Source organism: Bactrocera latifrons, unplaced genomic scaffold, assembly GCF_001853355.1.
Source record: "Bactrocera latifrons isolate USDA-ARS-PBARC rearing strain unplaced genomic scaffold, ASM185335v1 scaffold_59, whole genome shotgun sequence".
NCBI classification, from domain to species: domain Eukaryota; kingdom Metazoa; phylum Arthropoda; class Insecta; order Diptera; family Tephritidae; genus Bactrocera; species Bactrocera latifrons.
In genome coordinates this window covers 998639-1017067 of record NW_017537256.1, presented here as the reverse complement: position 1 = coordinate 1017067, position 18429 = coordinate 998639, and the positions used below count along the sequence as shown (strand labels likewise).

The 18429-nt window shown below is 36.7% G+C and overlaps 2 protein-coding genes across 2 annotated transcripts in view; one reads left to right on the top strand and one right to left on the bottom strand.

Moving 5' to 3' along the window:
• Positions 1–13902, top strand: part of LOC108974832 (CD109 antigen) — an 18911-nt gene extending 5009 nt beyond the window's left edge. The window contains exons 2-20 of the mRNA XM_018942920.1: positions 4202–4379; positions 4447–4925; positions 5109–5439; positions 5531–5719; positions 5897–5991; positions 6772–6883; positions 7005–7151; positions 7208–7331; positions 7395–7532; positions 7588–7995; positions 8057–8188; positions 8279–8697; positions 8791–9138; positions 11789–11966; positions 12043–12398; positions 12464–12639; positions 12794–12917; positions 12992–13145; positions 13210–13902. Of these exons, the coding sequence (XP_018798465.1) occupies positions 4202–4379; positions 4447–4925; positions 5109–5439; positions 5531–5719; positions 5897–5991; positions 6772–6883; positions 7005–7151; positions 7208–7331; positions 7395–7532; positions 7588–7995; positions 8057–8188; positions 8279–8697; positions 8791–9138; positions 11789–11966; positions 12043–12398; positions 12464–12639; positions 12794–12917; positions 12992–13145; positions 13210–13439 (4318 nt within the window). The 3' untranslated portion in view covers positions 13440–13902. The remainder of the gene's footprint in view (positions 1–4201; positions 4380–4446; positions 4926–5108; positions 5440–5530; positions 5720–5896; positions 5992–6771; positions 6884–7004; positions 7152–7207; positions 7332–7394; positions 7533–7587; positions 7996–8056; positions 8189–8278; positions 8698–8790; positions 9139–11788; positions 11967–12042; positions 12399–12463; positions 12640–12793; positions 12918–12991; positions 13146–13209) is intronic.
• A 33-nt stretch (positions 13903–13935) lies between these two features.
• Positions 13936–18221, bottom strand: LOC108974833. The gene is made up of 8 exons (XM_018942921.1): positions 17152–18221; positions 16836–17091; positions 16307–16776; positions 15945–16238; positions 14692–14783; positions 14479–14624; positions 14322–14410; positions 13936–14254 (listed from the first exon to the last, which is right to left on the bottom strand). The coding sequence occupies exons 1-8, from the start codon at positions 18073–18075 to the stop codon at positions 13961–13963; spliced, it is 2565 nt and encodes an 854-aa protein (XP_018798466.1). The 5' UTR covers positions 18076–18221; the 3' UTR covers positions 13936–13960.
• Positions 18222–18429: the final 208 nt, after the last annotated feature.

Below are 18429 nucleotides of genomic sequence, written 5' to 3'. Positions count from 1 at the left end.
TTGGAAAACATATATGACATAGTTTAGTAGATTTTCTTTATTTTCACAGTTATTGTTAAGTATACGGTATATTAAATTACTACCTTACATGCAGACAACCGGAATATAAAATAACTGAACAGTTATTGTCGGTTGTATAGGAGATATGTGATATAGTTATCCGATTTGGCTGATTCCGACAAATGATCATTAGAAACTCAAAAGACACCTTTGTATTAAATCGCAGATTTCTCAAAAACTGACGAAGAATGCAGAAAACTTAAACGTCACCTACAAATCACAGACTCCAAAGCGGTTTCAGAACCCATATTCTCTTAGACAAAGTTGTTCAGAATGTTCCGTACAACATTTTACGCATAAGCGATTTAATAGAAAATACGGACCGCTCTAATGCATGCATATGAATTTACTTGCATACATATATAAAACCGAAATTGATTATTAACTTTAATTGGCCATAACGATTTCTTCATCTTTGGGCAGATGTTGCAAAACTCACAACTTTACTCTTCTTATATTATTTGAAAACATAATTAATTTCTTCTTCTTCTTACACAATAGTTAATCACAACGCTTACGGCAGCTGTGACCAAAACTATTTTTACCGATTTTTTTGTCAAACAAAAAAATATGATAACAAAAAACAACCAATTATCCAGCATTTCAAATATTTAACGTGCTGAAATATTGGTGAAATAACTAATAAAATTACTTTTCGAAATTTATTTCATAACTAACTTTTAACGCTTGACCTAATTGAGATAAGCATACATACCTCTATATATAAATACCTGCAAATTGGCAGTTAAGATTTATCTTTTCCATTTTCGAACAATCCTACACGTTCTGTTCGCATTTTCTGTTCGTTCTTTCCGGCTGCTTCCTACATAGCTATTTTGTGATTACTCACATAAAAATATATGTATATATGTTTATATATATTTTTTTAAGCAGAAAAACGCCAGCGCTATGTCTACTATGACGATCCGCAACTAATCTCACCAAAAATGTTGACGAGTCATAGATATGTCCAGTTAGAAGACCGCTAAAAGCTGCAAAGTAAAAGCAATGAAAATAAGTACAGGCAGCATACGCATACATATAAGTAGATAAATGGCAAAAAATATGAGTATAATAAACATGTGCATACACAAGTATGTATGTATTGCAGACTGGAATTTAGCACACACAAAAAAGTAATAATTAAATACGTTTCCTTTTGGTATTGCTGTGGGAAAATATTTTTGGTAAAAAAGCCAGCTTAATTAAATACCTAACAAAACTTTAGCGTTACAGAAATAATATGTGTACTAGGGCAGCACACTCAACTGATTTTACGATAAAATTGTTTCCATATAAGAACTGGATTTTGCTTGTTTCTCGGCTTTATGCTATAATGGGACTATCAAGTAAAAAAGTTGTCTATCCAAGAACTTGATTTTGATCATACAGCTCGTATGGTAGCTATATGCTATAGCAGTTGTAGGGCATACAGAATATTGGTATAGTAGCTAATAATGGAAAAGGCATAAGCGACATAAAAAGATCTGCTAGCAGTTATATGCATCGGTGGAACTCTTATAACAATGCCAAACCAAGCACTAAACGCCATTTTACATTTATTGTCAATAGACAAGCGGCAACGAAGTCAGTCCTTACCATATACCGAGGAAATGCTCCCAATTAGTCGCCGATAATAAGGGTCATTCGCAGTAAGTTCCCCTTTATACCTACTATCACGGTTTTTTTTTTTTTTTTTTTTTTTTTTTTTTTTTTTTTTTTTTTTTTTTTTTTTTTTTTTTTTTTTTTTTTTTTTTTTTTTGTGATCCTATAGAATTCCTCTTAAATTGAGTTTCCAAGAAAGAGTGAGAAAGGGGCGTGGTGAATAAGGACGCAGGAATAAGTATCTATACGGATGGATTCACACTACTTTATCCAATTGAAGGTGGTGTCTTTTCAACAAAATTTTATACCAAAATTGTCTTCCATCTACCAGGCCACTGCAAGGTTTTCTAAGCGGAGATCAGACCTTCTTGGTCTGACAAGTATATATATTTATACGAAAAAATAGCCAAGGGGCTTTGGATTCACTAAAATCTCTTAGGGTGCAAAAATGCTTTGATCTCTTAGTGGATCTAGCATTCTATTGGACGATAAACCTGCAATGGATTCCAGGATATAGTGATATTTCTGGTAACTTTGAAGCAGACGTAGAACAGCCATCACCCTACAATCAGACCCCGGAAATGAGGAAATTTATATGCATTTGACTTGTGCTGGAATATGGGCCGCACATGCCGACTTTTCAAATTCAAAAGGAATAATATAAGAACTCCAGCAGGAGTGCTAACAGGTCACCATCTAATCACCATCTAATTGGCAGATATGCCATCGGACTGGCAGATACTGACTATTGTATAAGCTGCCAGGAGGTAGAAGAAAAGGATACTATATTATATGGGAAAATAATCCCAACTGTCGGCCGAGGGTTTCTTGGCGATGTTTCGCAATTTACACAGGAAAGCTTTTTGTGAGGATAATCTTCATCAGAAGCACTAAGTGGTTCAGAGAGCAACAACCGGATTTTAGTACCGGTGATTACACAATGGGTCTCCTAAAGGCTTAAATCATCAGATACCACTCAGCTTACCTACATACCTATATATAATGGAAGGCAAATAAATTCTTCTGGTTTAAAAATATTAATTTTCATGGATAACCTTTTTCGACAACATAAGGGCATACAAATTATTTTGTAGTCAAAAAACCAAATCTCTAACACCCAAAGTATCTACTTAAGTCCACCTATCTACATACTTATATACACTCGTATACCTTCATTAAGGCATACATATTTATTTCTTTCTCCAACTAATGAACCATGTTCATTATGATTACTTAACCACGCGAACAATGCTTTGTACATGCGGTACCCAAGATGCATATGGGCACAGCCTCGCACACAATATTTTTTGCATAATTGTGGTAAATATATATTTTTGTGGTTACTTCCGCTTCCGTGCAGACTTTTATTGTGGCAATTTCAATTTAAATATGCAACATAAAATAAAATGTAAATTGCACATATACAAAAGCATACATATTTTACATGATTTTATCCAACAAAGGAAGGGATCCATAAATCTTCAGGCTGCTTTGTAAATCTATTTTGTGAGCCTCTGCTATGCAAATTACCGCGTTGCTTGCCATTATCATTCGTTTTTTTAATGCAATTTAAACACGTTTTTTTTTTATTGATTTCACACTCATTGTTGATCCTTGCAGAAAATTTAATCCCATCGAAAATATTTTACAGAGACCAGAACAAGTAATATTCTGCAAACTCCAAGTCTGGAAAATGTGTTGGATGTTATAGCACATCCCAATTACGCTGCAAAGGCTTTTGGCGGATTAATTCTGACCACTTCTGTTTGAGCGCATCACTCGGTTTGTCCAGCTGATGACAACACACTTCAGAATTAATCACACCACCAAACAGACAACATAAGCTTTTTTGGTGACTATCGGCCTTCGAAGTGGTTTGCGCTAACATAACATTTTTTGTGACCTTGAGCTTTCGAAGTTTCAGCTGGTTCATCCTTTTTCGACTACAATCTCTCGTGCTTTAAACCAACTCACTTTTCGTCGCCAGTAACATGGCGCTTCAAAAATGGATTATTTTTTTGACGAAGCAAATTACGTTCTGTAAGGAACCCCCATGTCAAGCAGTGGCGTTAATCAAATTCGATCTTTCAGCAATGTCTCTAGTTTTTTTACGATGATTTCCACCGACCAATGATTTTATTTTAGCCACATCTGCTCCAATAGTGCTTCCAGAATGTGGTGCATTCTCAAAATCGAAATTGCCGGAACGAATTTTTGAAAACCAATTTGATACTCACGTTGAAATATATAAAGGTAAAGTGGTTAGGTGTGAAATTGGATGAGCAAAAATTCAAGACGATCAGCTTTTGTCAAACGCCATTAATTACTGAATGAACCAGGATTTTCTGAAATACTGTTCGAGTTTGCATTTCTAAGCCTGTTGGACAAATACATATGTTGGAGAAGTTTATAAGACTTTGTTTAGTCATAAATAGACTCAAATTTTTGAAAATGTAGTTCCTTTTAAATAGATTTTAATAAATAATAATTATAGATACGAAAGTTATATTAACTTTGTTTCCTTTTTTGCTTACAGTATTTACTCAATAATTGCGCCCAACACGTTGCGACCCAACTCACAATACCATGTAGCGGTGAGTGTACATAAATCGCCAGAACCAGTGAAAGTGAAATTGGGTATAATAGGTAGCAGTTATACCGATTTTAAATTCGCGGAAGTGCGACCATATTCCACGGAGTTGGTGTATTTCGAGGTAAACAAACGATTTTCACTTTTCTGTACCTTATCACTATAAAGACTGCCTTCAATTCGCACATTAGGTACCGGCACTAAAACGTGATCGCTACAACTTAACGGCTGAGGGTCTCAGTGGCGCCATATTCACCAATGAAACACAGCTTAACTTCGACACAAAACAGTTTACAGTATTGGTGCAAACCGACAAAGCAATTTATCGGCCTGGTGATTTGGTGCGTTATCGTGTGCTCGTATTGGACGCCAATTTGAAGCCAGCACGAAATACCGGGCGTGTGCATATAATAATACGGGATGCTGGCGATAACATCATACAAAATTACAGAGATGTGCGTTTAACAAATGCCGTTTATAGCAATGAGCTACAATTGTCCGACTATCCGAAAATGGGTGAGTGGTCGCTGAATGTTGAGGTGATGGACGAGTCACACCGTGGTACGTTCGAAGTGGTTGAATATATATTGCCGAAATTCGTGGTGGATATAGATACAGCGAAGCATGCGATCTACAAAGATGGCAAAATTCGCGCAAACGTCAAGGCAAAGTAAGTAAATTGTGATATAAAATCGTAGCGCAAAAGAACACCGCTTGATTGCTGGGCAAACGTGTAGCACAGAAGACCACACTATTTAAAATTTTCATTGATTTGTTATATTATAATTACGAGTGTTCTTTTGCAACTCGTTTAACAAAGTAGCGGTTAATATAAAACATCATTTCCTTCTAGTTATGCCTACGGTGAACCAATTAAAGGTGAGGCTACACTCTCCATTTACCCCACATTCTTCGGTTCGTTGCAACCATTCGTCAACGATTTGATTACGAGAAAAGTGGTGCCCATTGACGGCAATGCCTTCTTCGAATTCGATATACGCGACGAGCTTAAACTGAAGGAGGATTACGAACGCGAATACTTGTTAGATGCGTTAGTTGAAGAAAAGTCCACAGGTTCGGTGCAGAACTTCTCTACTGTGATAACGGTGCATTTAGATGCATACCGTGTTGAGACTGTACGAATTCCTAGCTATTATATACCGGGTGTGCCATTTGAAGTAACGGTAAGTAAATGCAAATGGGGGTGCTTAGAAAAGCACAATGAAGTCGATAAAAAATATATAAATAAATAAATATATTAAATTTTGATTTCAGGCAAAGATAGTCCGTAATGATGGTGCTCAACTCAAAGACTTTCCACCCGAGGCGACAGCATATCTAACTAATGTCTATGGTAGTAGTGAAATGTACAATAAAACTGTATATGGCATCAATACGGATGGCGAATTCAAAATGAAATTTACAGTGCCAGATGGTGATAAGGATGAATATCATTCCGTTATTGTAAGTTGTGGGTAGAAAGCGATGGTGAAAAGTTGGTTTAGAAAGCAAAAGTAAAAAAAAAAAGTATTTCTAGTAATCACTACTAATTCAAAGAACAAAGATTCGAAGTCCCTTTATTCGAGATACATATATATATGTATATGTAGTGGAATTTACATTCAATCTTCTTCTCCACAGGTGAACTATATTGGCATTATCACGGACGTCGGGAAAATACCACGTAAACACTTGCATAGCAAAAATTATATTATTGCAAAAATATTGAATGATAAGTAAGTAAAAATAAACTCTTATAATCCATTCTGGTCAGCTTACTGCTGCTATTTTAGAAGGCTAATTATTCTCTTCATTAAGTTTGTCAGTTCTTCTATATATACATACTTGAATTAGTTCCTCAGTTTTTGAGAAATCAATCGGAAATTTTGCATACGTTCTTTTCTGTTCAAGAAGCTATTTGTCAAAACCATTTATATCAGACCACTATAGGAGATATAAACTAACTGACTGGTCCTGAGTGAGGCTACCTAAACTACAGGCTCTCAGCAAAGTCAATCTCTCCGCAATTTTAGGTGTTCTGATTAACACTGTCTAATGGGATCACACGCGGTGAAGCTAAATATTCTGTCGGACGCTCTTTGCCAAAGCTCTTTAGAGGAACGCGAGGTGGAATCATCTAGCCAATTCTTTTTTGGCAACTCTAGCGAAGTGGCTGGGGTTGATATTAACTACAAATGAACTCCATCTGGTATCGCAAAGTACCGAACTGGTATATGCGTGTCTTATTGTTCTACCAGATTGACCTAACCTATCTTCAAGAAGTAATGCTTAAATTATTATCCAGAAAGCGCCAGAAGCTCGCAATATATTGTTCCAAACGGACCACAGCCTTATTCTATGGCTCTCATAAAAATTGACCCATCAGAGTCAAGTTTAAGATCTTGTTATGCCATTTTATACTTTAAAAATTGCAGGGATAGTCCGTAATGATGTAGGGATATTATAGCTTTGGTGAAGTCGCAGTTAACGTCTTTTTTCGTTTCATGTGTTTTTAGGCCCGTGATAAACCAGGAAGTCGCTGTAGCTGTGCGTTCCAATGAACCTATGAAGTATTTTGTATATCAAATTGTAGGGCGGGGCGATATTATAACAACTCATGCTGTTCAGGTACGAACTTTATATAGATATAAAATTTAGTAATATTCATTATAACCAATACAATTATTTTTTAATAAATATATTTTTTTAATTAAATAAATACTTTTAAAATAAAATAAACTATTGTTAGGTGGATAATAGCAACTATCATACTTTCAAATTTTTGGCCACATTCGCTATGATGCCGCGCGCCAAACTCCTCATCTATATGGTGGTGAATGGAGAGTTTATTTATGACGAGCAAGTGATCGAGTTCGAGCACACTTTGATAAATAATGTGAGTAGAAAATATAAAAAAATTTTATTAATATTAATTATCAATTTGGTTGTTAGGTGCAAGTGGAAGCGCCGCTTAAAGCACCGCCAGGCCAAGACATCGATATAACAATCACAACGAAACCTTACTCGTATGTCGGACTAATGCTAGTTGATCTAAATGCGGCGAATATAAGAAAAGGTAAGCGATTTTTCCCTTTTTAACTCAGCTGAACTTATCTGAATATATAACTTGATATTTTAGGCAACGACCTCAGCTATGAGGGGCTAATGGCAGCGTTAAAAACCTATGAACTGCGCGATGTCAATACTCAAAGCGGATCGCCTGGCAAAGAATCGGGTGTTATAACAATGTCGAACGCTGATTTCATAATCGAAAAGGGTAAGCACCTGCAGTTATTATGTATTGTGGTAATGATAATTGTCGTCATATTCAGAACCGGAAACTACACCGAATTTGCTGCATGACTATGACGATGACGACAATAAGTTGACAACAATACGAAAGACGGATATAGGACCAGCACATCACATCGAAGTGAACACTTTGGCGCCGGGGAAGGGTCGTTACGCTTTCTCCTATACGCCCAAACCCTATTGGCATAATCCGCGCATATATTTGATGCATGAACCGGCTGACACTTGGCTCTTCCTAAACATGTCGGCGGGTAATGAGGGACGTACGACCTTACATCGTCGCATACCTAGTTCCATGACTTCATGGGTGCTGTCCGCGTTTTCACTAGATCCAATAACCGGTTTGGGTTTGACGAAGTCAGCGAAAACACTGCAGTCATATAAGGAATTCTATATTACGACCGAAGTGCCATATTCGATTAGAAAGGGTAATGGCGATACTGCATACAACCATTTATTTCTATTTATCATAAATTTATTTTTACGTAGGAGAGACCATCGCTTTGCCTTTCGTTGTCACCAACAATAAGAACAGCGATTTGGATGTGGAAGTCACGTTTTACAATACCGCACAGGACTTCGAATTCCCACCACTCGATAGTAACGGCGATCCCACACCAAGTAAATAGTGCACACCAAGTTTCAATACATACCTTTTACAAACAACAACTCACCTAACGCAACATTTTCTAAACATCGCCTTTCTTCCAGAGATCGAACTGTATAGAAGTCGTAAAGTACGTGTGCTAGCTCAATCTGTGAAACCTGTCGCTTTTATTGTGAAACCCAAACGTGTCGGCGCCATTAATGTTAAGGCTGTGGCCAACGCTCAGCTGGCTGCCGACACGATCGAAACGACACTACTTGTCGAATATCCAGGCGCTACGGAAACGGTGAATCATGGCTTCCTCTTTGAGCTCAGCTCAAGTCCACAAACCAAAACGAACATCACCGTCAAGGTGCCACGAAATGCAATTGCCGACTCAACCAAAATACAAGTGACTGCCGTCGGTGATGTTATAGGTAGTTTGCTGGGAAATATAGAGCATTTAATAACGCTGCCTACGGGCTGCGGTGAACAGACCATGGTGCACTTTATGCCCAACTTGTTGGTGCTACGTTATCTGCAGGTAATTGTTACGTTGAAAATAAATTTTTAACAAATTATGGTAAAAGCCTGATCAACATTAATATTAAATTAAAATAATAATAATAATATTTAGCGCATCAGCCAACTGTCACCGGCTATTGAGCAGCGTATCAAACACAATATGGAAGTGGGCTATCAACACTTACTCTACTACCGACATATGAACGGTGCTTTCAGCGCTTTTGGCATAGAGCAAACGCGGGGCTCTACGTGGCTAACCGCTTATGTGGCACGTGCGTTGCGACAAGCAGCACCGCATATTTACGTGGATGAGGCGATTGTGAGGAGTGCTTTGGAATATTTAGTTGGCACACAAAATGTTAACGGCGGCTTTGAAGAGAGGGGAGATGTATTCGAGGATTTCGGTGATGATGGTTTGAGCTTAACGGCATTTGTAACGTTGGCCTTTATGGAGAACGTGGTAAGTGAAATAAAGCGATTGATCACACAAAATTAATTAATTTCCAAACAAAGAAGAAATTATATTTAACGAAAGGGAATAATTAAAAAAATAAATAATTAAAATTATTGAAAATAGTAATAATTAAAATAAAAAAATAAAAATCAATAAACAATAAACAATAAATAAAATATAAATAATAATTTAAGAAAATAAGCAATTTCAAACAAAAAATTATAATTATAACGATATAAATAATTAAAACACAAAAATAATATTTAATTAAAAAAATAATAAATAAAATAAAAAACTAAAATTTAAAATTTAAAAGAAAAATAAATAAATACTTTAAAAAAATATATACTACATATATGTATTTAAGAAAATGGACAATTTCAAAACAAAAGCCATGTAAGAAGGGCTAAGTTCGGGTGCAACCGAACATTTTACACTCTTGCCACTTGAAGAATCAAACAGATGGATAACTTAAGATATAAACGTCAACCAGAGGATCGGAATGTAAACAATTTTATATATACTTATACCCTGCATAACTCATACATTGACCGACAAATAAAGAAGAAGATATGGAAGTTGGGGTGGTATTAACTAGTTGAGCTACCACACATATAATACAATCACCAATTCAATCCATTTTGGATACACAGAAATACAGCGCTTTTACATACTAAATACCTTAAGACACTTAAATCGTGCATTATCCGAAGATGATCTAAAGTTAAGGCTTGTCAACCAAGTTCTATCCTAAATACTCAGGAGTAAGTCTTCCCGATACATCAATTTCTATAGCATTGGTCTAATTCATACCAGCGATTTCGTAATAAACTCTGTAAGAGAGGTCAAATCTTCTTATCTTATTATCGTTCGTTTCTTCTTTATTGTATCTAGCTCTGGAAGTCTATTTCAAACTAATGTGCTAACCGCTAAGAAAGAAAGAGGACCATTCTTTTTTTTTTTTTTTTGTTTTGATGGGCGGCAGACGGGCATTAAAGGGAACTAAAAACGAGCTGAGGAGAGCATCTTTTGAAAATTTAGACATAAATATTTAAGGCATCTAAGTACATCAGATCTGGACTGCCTAATTATCAAAAAGAATTATCAAACCAAAAGTTAGATATTATCGTCAGAAACTAATCGTTTATGGACAAAATGCTAGAATTTGAAAGTTTTTGACTCGGAATAGATAGAGAAATACCTGGAAATCCTCCCACACTCGATTTCAACACCATCACTAGGAAGACAGAATCATTTTGATGATTTTCTCCTCAAAAACAGGGGACTTGGGACACATTTTTATTTTTCTAAATTTCTGGGTTAATCCGAATTTAAAATTTCTTTAATACAAATATGCCCCGTTCGATTCTGCAAATTTCTGCATTTTTACTTTTTCTCTACGACCAGTAGTTTAGAAGTTATAAGCATTTTTGTATTCCTCGGCTGCTTGCTACATGCTCCTGGTCGCCTGGTAGAAATCTGAAATTTTGGCACCAAATTGAATGCAATTTTTTCTGCAGCCACAGCGGATGCACCAAAAATTTGTGGGATAGGTTGCATACGCTAAGGGGCGAAATTGTTGATACGGATGCGGGACATACTCACGGGACGGAAAGAGGAACAGGTCATCGACTGGAAGTAAAATAACGGTAATATACTTCCGGTTCGAAGTACCAACCGGAAGTCCTAAACCGGAAATCAGGAGATAGTCGCACCCGTTTCCGGAACATTACTTCCGGTTGAGTCTCCGAACCGGAAGAATAGCACCGTTATCTCGCTTCCGGTGAAGGGGTTTCCGGTCACTAAACATCCGTTTCCGGTAAACGACTTCCGGTTAGAAGTCCGAACCGGAAGTATAGTACCGTTATTCCGCTTCCGGTCAATTGCGTTTCCGGTCACTGAACATCCGTTTCCGGTATATTACTTCCGGTTGGGTCTTCGAACCGGAAGTGTAGTACCGTTATTCCGCTTCCGGTCGAGGACCTTTTCATGTTTCCTTCCCGTGAGTATGTCCCGCATCCTAATTAACAATTTCGCCCCTTTGCGTATGCATTCCATCCCACAAATTTTTGGGGCATCCGCTGCCGCTGCAGAAAAAATTGCATTCCATTTGGTGCCAAAATTTCAGATTTCCACCAGGCGACCAGGAGCATGTAGCAAGCAGCTGCCGAATGCAAAAATGCTTATAACTTCTAAACTACTGGTCGTAGAGAAAAAGTAAAAATACAGAAATTTGCAGAATCGAACGGGCCATATTTGTATTAAAGAAATTTTAAATTTGGATTAACCCAGAAATTTAGAAAAATAAAAATGTGTCCCAAGTCGCCGGTTTTTGAAGAGAAAATAGTCAAAATGATGCTGTTTTCCTAAGGGGGGGTGTTGAAATCGAGTGTGGGAGGATTTCCAGGTGTTTCTTAAACTTCTTAAGTCTTAAACTTTTATATTCGAACATTTCGTTCAGTTTTAGGTGATACATACGACCGTTTGGTGAACATAGCTTTGATACTCTGCAGCAACTAGTTGCAAGAGTATGAAAATAATAATTTAAGAAAATAAATGAAAATATTAAATAATAAAACAAGTGTTTTTAACGGTATTTACCTGTATATATAATATTAAAATTTAAATGTTGTAAACTCACTCATCATTTCTACAGAAATCCTATCCTGAATACACGAATATCCTCAACAAGGCTTTAGACTACCTAACTCGTGGCCTGGATAATTCTAACGATTTGCATGCGACAGCCATTGGCACTTACGTGCTATCCCGCGCCAATCACAACACAAAAAGCGCTTTTCTGCAACGGCTCGATGCAATGGCCGTCAATGAAGGTTTGTACACCGCTGCAAATGTATGCACATCACCATCTATCTATTTAAAAAACTATTTTCTTGTAATTGCTTACAGATGGCAAAAAGTGGTGGAATAAGACAGCGCCAACCGCCGAAGGGCCATCGCCATGGTACAATCGCACACGTTCGGTCAACATTGAGATCTCATCATATGCGGCGCTCGCGTTGCTCGAAAACAATCTGATCGGCGACGCTTTGCCAGTGCTCAAGTGGCTGGCGGATCAGCGTAATGTTTTCGGTGGTTTTGTCTCTTCGCAGGATACTGTGGTTGGCATACAAGCGCTGATGTCCTTTGCCGAACGCTTTTCGAGCCAAGCAAATAATGTGCAGATCAATGTGCAATATGGACAGGGCGCCGAGACTACGCTTAATGTGAATGCACAGAATTCGCTGGCGCTGCAAAGCTACGAGGTGAGTTTTCGTTTGATAATACTATGCAAATTTCTAATGTTTAACCAAAATTATTTCGAACGCAGCTACCCAATACCATAAAGAATGTAACCATATCGGCTACAGGGCGTGGCATGGCGTTCGCACAACTCAGTTACACTTACAATACGAATGTGACGAGCGCATGGCCGAGGTTTGTGTTAGATCCGACAGTGAATCGCAACTCACATTCGGATTATTTGCATTTGTCGGCTTGTGCTAGGTAAGCGTAAAAGGAAGAAACTCAATTTTTTTTAGGATTTTCTAACACATTTGTTTTTTTTTTTTTTTTTTTTTTTTTTTTTTTTTTTTTTTTTTTTTTTTTTTTTTTTTTTTTTTTTTTTTTTTTTTTTTTTTTTTTTGTTTGCGCTGTTTAGTTTTGTGTCCGTCGAGGGTGATGCTAGTCACTCTAATATGGCTCTAATGGAAATATATTTACCCAGTGGCTTTGTGGTCGACACTGAAACACTGCCTACCCTGGAATCCAGCGAAAGAATTAAGGTAATAACTGCATTCTATTTTTATTTTTATATGTTTCAGCTACCGCAATTAAATGTATTTTAACGACGTTTCAGCGTGTGGAGACGCAACGCCGCAATACAGTCGTCGTAATTTACTTCGACTATTTGGACAGACGGGAGGTTTGTCCAACTTTGCATGCTTACAAAACTGTAAAAGTGACTGGCCATCAGCTGGTGCCAGTGGTCATGTACGACTACTATGATAATGGTGAGAAGCCAATATAAATATTTATATTAACCAATAAATAACTAAAATACTATATCGTACGCAGCTCGTCGGGCGCGTCAATTCTACCGTGCGCCAAAATCCGTTGTTTGCGATATATGCGAGCACGCCAACTGCGGCACGCTCTGCGAGAAAGCGGAGAAGCGCGCATCTCGTCCCATCGGTGGTGGCAGTGATGGCGATGTGGAAAGCAGATCTGGCAATGCGGCGGTGCGCAGCATAGCCTCGGCGCTCTTGCTGCTAACGCTGGCAGTGTTTGCAGCGAATTTGACATAACTATTTAATTTAGTTTGCAATATATACTAATTTTACAAAACAAAAACGAAAAAAATACAAAAACAAAGCTTTAACAATTACAACGTAACAACAAGTGATACTAAACAGTGTGCGGTGCTGTTCATAGAAGCACATTTGCAAACATTTTACAAAACATTTGGGAGTCATATAAGGTATGCATGTTAAGAATGTTGTTAAAAATTTATTTTGACAGTTTACTATATATATAAATAAAATGTAAATGAAATATGTTCATTATTACATTTGAAAATCGAATATGCAAACGTAATGTATGTATGTTTATATACTATTAAAATGTTAACTAAATATGTACTTAGTAATATAAGTGCCGAACTACTATTGTAAAAAAAAAACAAATTTCTAACATCGAAAATTTCCCACAACTTTCCCTAACTCCGTTCTTTCTCTACGAAAAGAAATAAATATTTCTAATAATACTAAACTTAATGAAATTTAAATTTTTTTAAGTCTTATGGCATTCTAGCGAAAAAGTCTTGGATTTACGTTTTTCGCTTGGGCTTTTTACTTTCCATTAGGCTCATTATGGTTTTGCGTAACTCCTCTGTTTCACTCAGCTCCAACTCGTAATTGCGTATTTGCTCATTTTTGTCCTGGATTTGCGCCTCCAACACGGATATAACGTCGTCCGATTTCTTCTTTGCATCCTTCTGCTCTTCGTAAAGCTTATGTATTTTGCTCAATTCTCGTTCGCGCTCTTCAATAAGACGTGATTTCTCCTTGATATCAAGTTCGAAGGCAGCGATCGACTTTTTCAACTTTTCTATGCGTGTTGCCTAAATAAACGAAAAGAATAATATGTAAATCTATCTCAATGCTGCCAAAAGTATACTCAGTATTTACATTTTCTCGCGTATTGGTTTGCATTTTCTCCAGTTCCTTGGTTTTTGTAGTCAGTTCCTCCTTCAGCTCGCCATTCTCCTTTTGCAATACTAGTAAATAATTTTGAAGAGTTTTTAGATTATATCAAACAATACATATATGCATATTTTCTAATTACCTATAACTTCGGAGACTTTAACGGTCAAGCGCTTTTCGCTTATTTGCAACGATTCCGATTGTTCTGACAACTTTTTCATCAAACTCGCCAAATTATGTTTCAGATTGTCTTTTTGCTGTTTCAAATCTTGACATTGCGTTTGTAAGCTGTGGCCAAGTATTTATATATAAATTAAATGTCAGTAATTATTTACATTACGTTAGTTTAGCTTACCCCTCCTGACTGACGTGTAGCTCGAAATTCATCATCTCATATTTTTGCAACTCAGCATTTTGCAAATTGATGCGCTGCGTTAAATTTGTGATCTAAAAATAAAAAAAAAAAAAACAAGTAAGGAAGAGCTAAGTTCGGGTGTCACCGAACATTTTATACTCTCGCATGATAAAGTGATAATTGAGATGTCAGGCGTGGTTGTGAACCGATTTCACCCATATTTGGTACATGTTATCAGGGTGTTAAGAAAATATTATATACCGAATTTCATTGAAATCGGTCGAGTACTTCCTCAGATATGGTTTTTGGTCCATAAGTGGGCGACGCCACGCCCATTTTAAATTAAAAAAAAAAGTCTGGATGCAGTTTCCTTCTGACATTTCTTCCGTAAAATTAAGTGTTTCTCACGTTTTTTGTTAGTCGGTTAACGCACTTTTAGTGATTTTCAACATAACCTTTGTAGGCGAGGTGGGCGTGGTTATTATCCGATTTCTTCCATTTATGAACTGTATATGGAAGTGCCTAAAAGAAACGACTCTATACAGTTTGGTTGACATAGCTATAGTAGTTTTCGAGATATGTACAAAAAAGTTAGTAGGGGGCGGGGCCACGGCCACTTTTCCAAAAAAAAATTACCCTCCTAATGCGATCCGATTTTTTAATATCTTTATTTATGGTTTAGTTATGACACTTTATAGGTTTTCGGTTTCCGCCACTTTGTGGGCGTGGCAGTGGGCCGATTTTGCCCATCTTCGAACTTAACCTTATGGAGCCAAGAAATACATGTACCAAGTTTCATCATGATATCTCAATTTTTACTTAAGTTACAGCTTGCACGGACGGAYGGACAGACAGACATCCGGATTTCAACTCTACTCGTCACCCTGATCACTTTGGTATATATAACCCTATATCTGACTCTTTTAGTTTTAGGACTTACAAACAACCGTTATGTGAACAAAACTATAATACTCTCTTTAGCAACTTTGTTGCGAGAGTATAAAAAAACGGGTACAAACAGTAAATATAATAATAAAAAATAATAAAACAAAAATAAATAAAGTACAATTAAAAATAAAAATATAAAAAAAATAAATAAAAAATTATTAAACCAAAAACAAAACAAAAAATACTAAAACAAAAAAGTAAACATAAAATTGGAAAAAATAAATAAAATAAAAAATATTTATTTATTATCAAAAAAAATAATAATAATTAAAAATCACTACACATAACTTAACAACACAACTTACCTCCTCACTAGCGATTTCCAAACGCCTTTGCATGCAACTCTCAGAGCAGCTAAAAATTTCACTTTTGTAATTGAATAACTCAATAACCTGCGACATAGCGACATTCTGTAACTGATTGTTACGATGCGCGCTGCTTATCAGTTCAATCAGCGCATTTAGACGTTCTTCCATTTCCTTGCCCACAAATGTTTTGTGACTTTTCATTATAATATTCAACCTTTGCCACTGATCACTGTCTGTTGTGGAGTTATTATTGCCACCTACACCTTTGTAGGGTGTTAGTTTCGAGATTTGCTAACATTAAAAGAATAATACATACATATATTTATACACGAGCAAAAATAAGGACAACTTCCACTTACATTTGCAACTTCAGCTTGTGGGAAACGTTCGAATTGAGAAATTTGGAAAACAGCGCCGCACACCTCCTCACTGCCTCCGACCATGGCATGTGCCAATGCCTTTTGTATGGTTGCGAATTGTAAAAGCGTGCAACATTTCTCAAAATACGCCTTCTTCGCCACACCCGCGAAATTGATTAATAATAGCAGGCAGTAGGTGTATTTTTCGATCTCCTCCGGTGTTGTTGCGTTCAGTGGTATATCTGTGCGACCACTGCTTATTAGCGGTGCAAACATTTTGTCAAAATATGACTCCGTTATACGTGATAAAACCAACTTTTCCGTCTTTGAGTGATGTAAGAGCGAGGACAACAATTGAAGGATAACGGATATGTGCCGTGCCCTAGTCTCTGGTTTTTCGGATATACTAATTAATTGCACGATGTACGAGGGATCGCGCGCAATGCGTGCCGGTATCGACTCCTTAGGAACTGTGGCAAAATTAATTCAAATAAATAAAACTCAACAAATATTTTAAGGAGATAAATACCCAATGTTATTAAACCATTTAGTAAGTGCACAGTATCAACTCCACATATATCGGAATCCAGCCACTTGCCAAGCAATTCAAATATTCTTGGTACATTTGATTCCAGGCTTATTACGTTTTCTTTGCCATCAGTCTGTGGAATTATGCTCAATTGTAAGATATAGGATATCAGTCGAAAAATTAAGCTTAGGCATGTATGCCGTTGCTTAGAGATGTGCTCCTCTACATCTTCTGTGAGACCACAGGACTCCAGTTGCTGAAATATTATCGCTTAATATTATAAACAAATAAATAAATGTAAATAAAAAACACATACGTTAAGTAGACGCTCCACATCTTCACAATAATGTGTATAGCTTAGCATTGAGCGATGTAGACACGAGTGTGACTTGGAATCCAGTAGAAATTCAATTAAATGATGTAAATACGGCACGTTCCAACTTTTGATACATTCTTCAACGGTAGCAAACGTTGAACGTATAAATAACTCCAAATCTTTTTGATTAGGCGTATGCGTATCTTCACTGAGTATGATCAACATTTTACTCGCCAGCATACCAAAGCTTTGTATACGTTTCGTAAAATTTGAAATATTCACCGAACGTAAGAATAGAAACATTACCACAAAATTTTTATAGCACAAATTGATTAACACAGACAGCGCCAACTGTGCCAGGCTTTCCTCACTGTCCTCAGTAGCTTGATATATAATATTTACTAGCTGTTCGAGTAGAACTATTAAATATGGTTCCTCCCAGCTAATTTGTATGCCAAATGTTAAATCTTGCATGAGCGTTAATAACTTTTGAATCTTCTCTTGTCCATGCGAACGTTTAAGCACAAAAGACAACAGCGGCACAAATCGAAAATCCTGCACTAATGCGCGACGTGCTGTCAAATTGCGACTTAAATGTTGCAAAAGCGCGACGCAAGCCCAAAGTGCATCAGAGTCAGCAGCTAAATTGCCCATAACCGCATGCAAGTCTATGAAAAGTTTAGATGTTTCCAACTGTAAAGGATTAAATAATTGTGGTTGCACAGTTGTGCTCAGTAATGAAGCGGAGCGATTTAGCAACGCCAATGATTCAATAGTTTGCTGGTTTCGGTAATTTGTGGCATGCGTGCAAAAATCGCGCACATAACGAAGAGCCTGCTGTGTAGCGGAATCATTTGCAGATTCCCCAAGTGTGGTCAGCGCTGTGGCAGTCACACTTCCGTTTGCGTGCTTGGTAGGCGCCATCGTATGTTTTATATATGTATATATATAGGCAGTATTGATAATCACTCTATAAACGTAATAAATGATATAAAACACAAAATATGTACAATTGCGATACAATTTCAAACAAAAGAAACATTGAATTGTGAAATTTGCGCCAAGCTGTCAAAAACTTCAAACGAATGAATGACAACCAATTGAAGATAATGCAGACTCCACAGGGCGTCACCGAGTGGAAGATAGTTTTAGTGTTAATACAAATTTGATTTTTAAAAATAATATATTACTTTGTTTAATTAAAAACATTGCTTAACGGCAGTTCTGTAATAAATAAAAAGTGTTATTAAAATTATACAAGTTGCTTTCTTTTAAAAA